This window comes from Phyllostomus discolor, chromosome 13, assembly GCF_004126475.2.
Source record: "Phyllostomus discolor isolate MPI-MPIP mPhyDis1 chromosome 13, mPhyDis1.pri.v3, whole genome shotgun sequence".
Classification (NCBI taxonomy): domain Eukaryota; kingdom Metazoa; phylum Chordata; class Mammalia; order Chiroptera; family Phyllostomidae; genus Phyllostomus; species Phyllostomus discolor.
The window spans coordinates 736,943-744,710 of NC_040915.2; the positions used below are offsets into that span (position 1 = coordinate 736,943).

At 40.5% G+C, this 7,768-nt stretch overlaps 1 protein-coding gene across 2 annotated transcripts in view; it reads left to right on the forward strand.

Moving 5' to 3' along the window:
* The window catches only part of CANX (calnexin), a 34,880-nt gene extending 28,147 nt beyond the window's left edge, over positions 1-6,733 (forward strand). For both annotated transcript variants that reach the window (XM_028527184.2, XM_028527183.2), the window contains exons 12-15: positions 630-749; positions 1,611-1,737; positions 1,914-1,993; positions 4,428-6,733. In XM_028527184.2, the coding sequence (XP_028382985.1) occupies positions 630-749; positions 1,611-1,737; positions 1,914-1,993; positions 4,428-4,481 (381 nt within the window). In that variant the 3' untranslated portion in view covers positions 4,482-6,733. The remainder of the gene's footprint in view (positions 1-629; positions 750-1,610; positions 1,738-1,913; positions 1,994-4,427) is intronic.
* Positions 6,734-7,768: the final 1,035 nt, after the last annotated feature.

The following is a 7,768-nucleotide window of genomic DNA, read 5'->3' on the forward strand; positions in this document are numbered from 1 at the left end:
TGTCCTTGCAATGACAGGTCACCGATCCCTGCTTTTGCAAAAACCTGTTTGTGGATTGCCTTTTCCCTTATCTGGGAATATTTGCATAAAAAGTGGTTCTATTTAAGCCTGCGAAAGACAATACCGGAGTTTGGACTTGATTGCATTAGTTGAATGCAGTGGCTTTAGAATCTGTTATGTGTAGGGTTTTTAAAAATTGTTATTGTGTTGAAAATATTTAACAAAATTTGCCATTTGGGGTGTATTTTAATGCACCCTTAAGTGTTGAATCTTGGTTTACCCAGTATGCACAGTTTTCAAACAGTTGGCCGTGTGGCCGAGCTGTGAACTGCTGAAGAGCCAGAGACAGTAAGAGCAAGACATTTTTCATTCACTGGTCCCTGAAATTAAGTCTTTTGCTGGTAATTAATAAGCCAGCTTTCACACCTGTGAAAGGGGAATCACCTTGTTGATATGGAGAATAGGAAAATTGGAGATTTTCTTCTATTTCTTCTCTGTGTGAACATTTGGCTTGAACCCTTTGGAAAAGGTAGATCCTGAGTAGCACTATACGGTAATTGAGTAGTGGGACAGTGCTGTATTTGTTGTCAAACACCAGAACGTGAAATCAGTCATGTCTTGTTTTGCAGCCTGGCGTAGTGGGGCAGATGCTGGAGGCAGCTGAGGAGCGTCCGTGGCTCTGGGTGGTCTACATTTTGACTGTGGCGCTGCCTGTGTTTCTTGTTATCCTCTTCTGCTGTTCTGGAAAGGTATGAGGATTGGTTTGTTATTTTGAGTTACTTGTAGAACTCTAATGATGTTAAAAAATAATATCTATTACCTGAGGTTTTCTTTGTAGCAGCTCAGTAGTGACTGGGCCACACTTGGTATTGGCCTCTGAACCCTCACTTGCTCCTCTCAGTTGCTGTGTATTTGGTCCACACGGAAGTAGCGTTTGTAGTCCCTTTGTTTCTGGTAGCATATAAGCCATTCTCCTTAATGTTTGGAGGCAGCTTTCTGGGGCAGTGAGGGAAAGAACAACAGAGAACAGATATAAATCTGGCCATCTGTGCCTAAACCAGCTTTTCCTCTTGGCACACATGTTTTCACATGTTTTTGTGCTTACACTTTATAATTCAATTTTTGATTTCTCGTTACCATTCCTCCCCAGTATCCCTACCCTGCCCCACCGCTAATGCATGTGGGGCAGTGCAACCTTATGTTAGTTTTTCTTGTTCAGCCTTCATTACATGCAATCACAAAGAGAAGAAAATTCTGTTCAGGCTGTCTGCTCACACTAAGTAAGGATTATGCCTCAGCTTGCAGTCTCGATGTTCTGTGACATGACCCCTAGAGCGCCCTTCCAGGCTCTCCCTTGCCTCCCCCCTCACTGTCTGCCGGCGTGCCCAGGTGCTGTGACACGGTTGTGCCTGATGCCTCTGTCTGTGCTCTCCTTCTGTCTCGAACTCCGCACTCTCACCCCCAAGGCAGGAGCATGTCTCGCTCACATCCAAGTATCTGCCCCAATGTGGAACCTGGCACAGAACTTTGCCCATGGGCATTCAGTAAGTGTCGGTGGCGCACTGTGTGACATGGGGACAAAAGGTTGCACTGTGGGGGGAATATTTCAGAAGCAGTCCGGTCCTGTGGAGTACAAGAAGACTGATGCTCCTCAGCCAGATGTGAAGGAGGAAGAAGAGGAGAAGGAAGAAGAGAGGGACAAGGGAGATGAGGAGGAGGAGAGTGAAGAGAAACTTGGTAAGAAGTAGATTTCAAAATGTCTGCTTTCAGCCAAGACCGTAAGATGTTCAAACCCTTATAAGCAAGTTACTATAAAGATTGTTTTAGACTCTCGAGGTGTATCCTAACGCTAATTATCTAATACCCAATACAAGTGCAAGGTTCGCTGAGTTTTCATTTGACTTCTGTCTCAGAAGAGAAGCAGAAGAGCGACGCTGAAGACGACGGCGACGCTGTCAGTCAAGAGGACGGGGAGCGGAGGCCCAAGGCAGAGGTAACAGAATGGGGATGTGCTTTGTGTTCAAAGCACATACGTTGAAAAGTACATTTAAGCAGAGGGAGTATTTTCATAGGGTAATTTTCAGTGGCTGTAGCTATAAAAATTCTGTTGAAGTCAATTTTATAAAAGTGAAATTTCTGGAAATACAGGTCAGCATGTTAAAACTTCAAATTATACCAGTATCTCAGAAGTATTTTTCTGTGATGAACTTGGTTTTGGGAATAAGCAGAAGGTTATAGGGGAAGACAAATTGAACGAAATGCTTTCTAAGATGGCAACTTCATGTTACTGTTTTATAATTCTCTCTTAATCCACCTCTTTTCACTGTGCCCTTAAAAAGTATTTCTTACACAAATCACTGTGTTATAAAATTTTGTCCCTGTTGCTCATGGATTCATTTATTTTTATTTATTTATTTATTTATTTATTTTTTAAAGATTTGGATTCATTTATTTATTCAGTAAACTTTTGTTGGGTGCCCATTAGATGCCAGGTATTGTGAGTGAGTAGGACAAAGATGTAACCTGCCTTCTGGAGCCTAATTTCTAGTGGGAAGAAACAGACAATAAGCAGTAGACATTATAAGGAAGTAAATGGATGGATGTTAGAAAGCAATAGGCCATGAAAAAGAAAAGTAGGATAGGGAAGGGTATCAGAAGTGCTGGGGGCGGGGTGGGTTGCAGTGTTAAAGAAGGTAGGTCGCATTGGAGAAGTGACATTGGAGCTAAGCCTTGAAAGAGATAATGTACTTTTCCATGGAGACATCCATGGGGAAGATCATTCTGCCTGAGAACAGCCGGTTCAGGGGCCTAAAGTGGTGGTCTGAAAGGCCCATAGAGCAAAACAGATGGAGAAAAGGAGGGTAGGGGAAGGCTCCAGATGAGGTGGGGTTGCCTAGGCTGTTGTATGGGCGTGGCTTTTTCTCCTAGTGACATGGTCAGCTATTGCAGGCTTTGGGGCAAAGTAGTGCCCTGTTCTGATTACTTCAGCTGCTGCGTTCTGTACAGACCAGGGAGAATCCAGGAGACTGGTTAGGAGGCTGCTGTGATGACCCAGGCGAGCTAAGGTGGTCCTGAGGAGAGTGACAGGAAGGAAGGATGTGAGCTTCTACCCTGGGTTTGCTAGTGGATTGGACTTGAGGGATGGGGGAAAGAGAATAGCTCACCCTTTCCTACCAAGGGCCCCTTTCCAAGCTCTTATCTATTTTACTATTTCTTTTTATAACACTCTACCTAGTGTCCATTTCCAGCTCCCACTGCTTTGCCCACCTATTGATAAAGGCCAGTGCTGCTGATATTTTTAATGGATATATTCTTTCTCAACTAAAATGTAGAGTTCTTTCAGGTAGGGACCGGTCTCACAAACTTTTTGTATTCCCCAGGCTTCCTCACATAGTTAGAAGTCCCCGAGTAGAATAGGAAGAGAACCAGGCTTGTCATCCTGAGTGTCATATTGGGACTGGGGTTGGACAGTCTTTGGTCCCCATGAAACGCAGCTCTCCCAGCCTTGAAGTGAGACTAACATCCATGAGCCAGTAGATTATTTAGGATTGAGCAAGGCGACATGTGAAAGTATGGTGTATGGTCCTTTTAAAAGAAATTGTTTATGGGTTAGATTGAGAGAAGTGCATTTTACAGAAAGAAAACAAACAAAAACTACTGTATTTTGCCATGTATAATGTGTACTTTTTGGCCCAAATTTTTGAGGGAAAAAGAAGGATGTGTGTTAAACATGAGTAGTACTAATTCCGTATCTATAAATATTTTAATTCTTTTATTTATGCTTATGTGTTAAAAGTGTAATTCTAGAAAGCAGTAATGAGATCCGTATGCAAAATAATACCCTGGAATATGATAATTGGTTTTATATATAAATAAAAATTGAATTAAAAAATAAAAATAAAAGTTTTTTTTTTTTCCCTGCAAGTTTGGGCCAAAAACGTGGGTGCACATTATACCCACAGTGTGCGTGGTAAAATGTGGTATATTAAAACACATAATCCGCCCTGGCTGGCGTAGCTCAGTGGATTGAGCGCGGGCTGGGAACTAAAGTGTCCCAGGTTTGATTCCCAGCCAGGGTACATTCCTGGGTTGCAGGCCATAACTCCCAGCAACCGCACATTGATGTTTCTCTCTCTCTGTCTCTCTCTCTGTCTCTCTCTCTCTCTGTCTCTCTCTCTCTGTCTCTCTCTCTCTCCCTCTCCCCCCCCCCCCCTAAAAATTGATGAATAAAATCTTTAAAAAAAACAACAAAAAAAAAACACATAATCCCACTGCCTCCAGTGGGACATTTTTTGGCACATTTTCTTCTCGTCATTTTTCATCTCTTGTTTTCCCCTCAGCCTGGTAGACCTTGAAAACTTGGTGAACTTTTACTTTTCTTAATATGCTAATTATAATGAATTTCTTTTTTTTTTTTCAACCAATAGGAAGATGAAATTTTGAACAGATCACCAAGAAACAGAAAGCCGCGATTAGAGTGAAATTATCTTAAGAACTTGATCTGTGATTTCCTCTCCCTCCTCTTCTCCTGCAAGTGGGGTCCTAGGAGAGGACCTGGCACACCTTCCGTGGAAACTCAGAAACCCTCCAGATGTCACCTTCCACAGTTTCTGTCGAACACTAGCCCATGTCACGTCAAACACCCAGCAGTAAATAATTGCAGTTGTGACAGAAAGGTCCCCGTTTATGTAGAAAGAAAGCATTTAACATAATGGTCGTGAAATGTAACATGAAGCAACTAACTTGTATTTTTTTGTTGTTAAACATCTTTTTTTTAAAAAATAGAGTGATAGAACTTTGCCAGTCTTTAAAATCTTGGCTTAATTTAATATATTAATGTGACCGTGCAGAAATAACACCAACTTTTAGAAATGCTAGAGGGATGAACTGCAGTTTGTACAACCAGTTTTGCTTTAAGTTGGTATTACAAAACATTCAAGTGTCTCTGTCCCTTGAAAGTGATGATCATGTTTAATGTACAGTTGTTTGTGGTTATAATAGCCTTGTGTTACTTGTTTCCATTGCTCAATTCCTAAGGAAATTGAGGAGAGGGACTGATGGAAGCCCAAATTTATATAAAGGTTCTGTTTAAATTGTATTAAAAATGCACATGTAAAAAGAAAAAAACTTCTCACTTGATGTTGGTTGACCATAAAGAATATGTGTTCTTACGCCCTTGGAACAGCTCAGTTCCCAGACAGCTTTGCAGTCAGTGGAGGAGGTGGCATAAGGTGGCATCCCGGCCTTGGTGCCCACACACCAGTAGTGTTTGGGCTGCAGCCCTCTCGAGCAGGTGACTGTAAGGACTGCTACTAGAGGACATGTGAGCTTGAAGGTAGAGGCAGGTGTTTTCATCCCAGTTCCCACTGTGTTGACACTGTTTTCCCCAGGTCCCTAGCATTTTCCTCTGCTCTGCATTTTTTTCACAGCGCAGCTTGCTGCTCATTGCTGGAAATGATGATAAGCTCTGCATAATGCTAAGCTTTATTGTGATTATGTGTGTTTCTTTTTTAAGCAGACCCACAGCTTTCCAGGGTCAAAGTACAGGATAGAATACTATCTTTTTTTTTTTATCTATTTCTTTTACTTTGTGTAAAGACTAGAAGTCTAATCCAGAGGTGAGCCAATTCAGAATTGACTGTAATTGAACACAGGCTAAAAGTATTGATGGGAGGAGTGGCATAGAGCATGAGTTACCTGATTTTTGTAGCTGCTAACCCTTTTTTATGTTTTCATTTGAAGTTTGTGTAACAGTTGAGTCTTTAATTACATGATAAAGCAGCCCTGTTAAAAATGAATTTTTTTAGTATGTGGCTTGTAGAATTTTTTAAAAAGTGATAGCAGGTTTGTCTTTTCAGACAGAATGCAGATGGGTGCTACCAGAGCCTCTCCCCCAGCACAGTGGAGTGATCTCACTATTACACCACACTGAAGTGTATTCAGAATTAGATATTCTTTCAGCTTCATGCTTTCTTCAGAGATATTTCAAATGTACCGATGATACTGTTCCTTGCACTGAATATATAAACACTCCAGAGTGTTTATATTGGGTAGGTATTGGGGAGGAAGTATATTTGTAAAAGATGAAGGCTGTATCTGTTTATTTTATCTTCATTTTTTTGCTGGTTCACTTAAATTCTTATGAGGGTGGGATGCATTTTTCTTGCTGTTCAATGCTTTATTCTTTTCATCTGTTGTTCTGTGGTCACAGTGACCTTAGCTATGTAGCAGACTTTCCCAAATGTATTGAGTGCGAATAAACAGTTACTTAGCAAGACTTGAAAATATGTCTGCAGGTTTCTCCTTGAAGCAAATATGTGGGATCATTGCATTGCCAGAGAAATCTGGCCTTTTTCACTCTCCATTGCTTGTCATACCTCACAGTTTCTTCCTGCTGAGCTGTGGAATGACAAGTGTAAATCAGTAGAGTGTCCATTTGCCTTTCCAGGGTTATTTAGCAAAGTTTGTCCAAAACAAAACAAGCCTTTTTTGGTTCTATTTTTTACTTTTTGTTCAAGTTGCAACCTTTTGATTAAATGTCTGATACATGAGTGCAGTTCTCAGCTCTTTTAAAAGGCACTTGCATGGATTTTACATGCTGGTTGTCTGCTGTTGTAAAATGCCCACTCCATCAGATGTGTTCCTTGATTTCTCTTGTCCACAAAATACTTTCCACTTTTCTCAAATTGTCACGTTACTAAATGGTATTACATTAAGCCCTGTGTTAAGCATCTGCTTTTTGGACTGAACTTCTTCATAGTAACCTTTAATTTGTGTGTTTTACAGTTTCACAGTGGGTTAATCTTCCTTTAATTGGCCACTGCATGAGAGTTTGCTAATATGCAGAAACTACTATGAATGGTGGAATAATTATAGTCATCCTTGAAATCCATAGGAATTACTGGTTCAGGACCCCCAAAGATCCCAAAATCTGATAATGTTCAGATCCCTCGTAGAAAATACTGCATAGTATTAGCATATAACCTACACACATTCTCTCATATACTTTTATCTCTAGATTACTTCACCTAATATAATGTAAATGCTATTTAAATAGTTGTTAAACTGTACTGTTTTGGGAAATAATGACAACCAAAAAGTTTGTACATGTCAGTAAGATGCAACCAGACCATCATGGGCCTTACCTCAAGAGATGTTCAGCATTTTTTCATCTCGTGGCACACATAAACTAACTTACTAAATTTCTGCAGCACACCAAAACTATATGTATGCCAATATGACAAAAAAAACTTGGTATAATTTTGATACATTCACATCTGACGACTATTATTGTGCCGGCTGTTGCCTTTTTTTGTGTGTGTGTTGTGTGTGTGACAGTCTAAATGAAAAGAGGCCAGTGCCCCCGACCAGTCCAATATTGTATGTTTTAAGAATTCTTGCAGCACCGGTTTGAAAACCGCTGGCCTATCTACATAGCACATGTCAGCAACAGGGAACTTTTTTCGAAATATTTCCATCCTTGGTGATTCGCTGAATTTGACCAATAGGGGCCCCTCTGATATTGAAGGTGGGCTGTACTTTCTTTCGCCATGTGGATTTGGTCCAGTCCTGCTGGATTTGGATTTGTTGTGGTTCAGTACTTTTTGTTGTATTGGAGGGATAACAGTTCAGAAGGGTGGGGTAATTGTAGATAAGTTTATTTAAGATTTATGGGAATCAATGAACTTTTAAATTTTTATTAGAAAACAAATTTTTCAGAATCAGACTGCATGTTTATGTGTTCATATTTAGGGAGGTTTTTGAAATT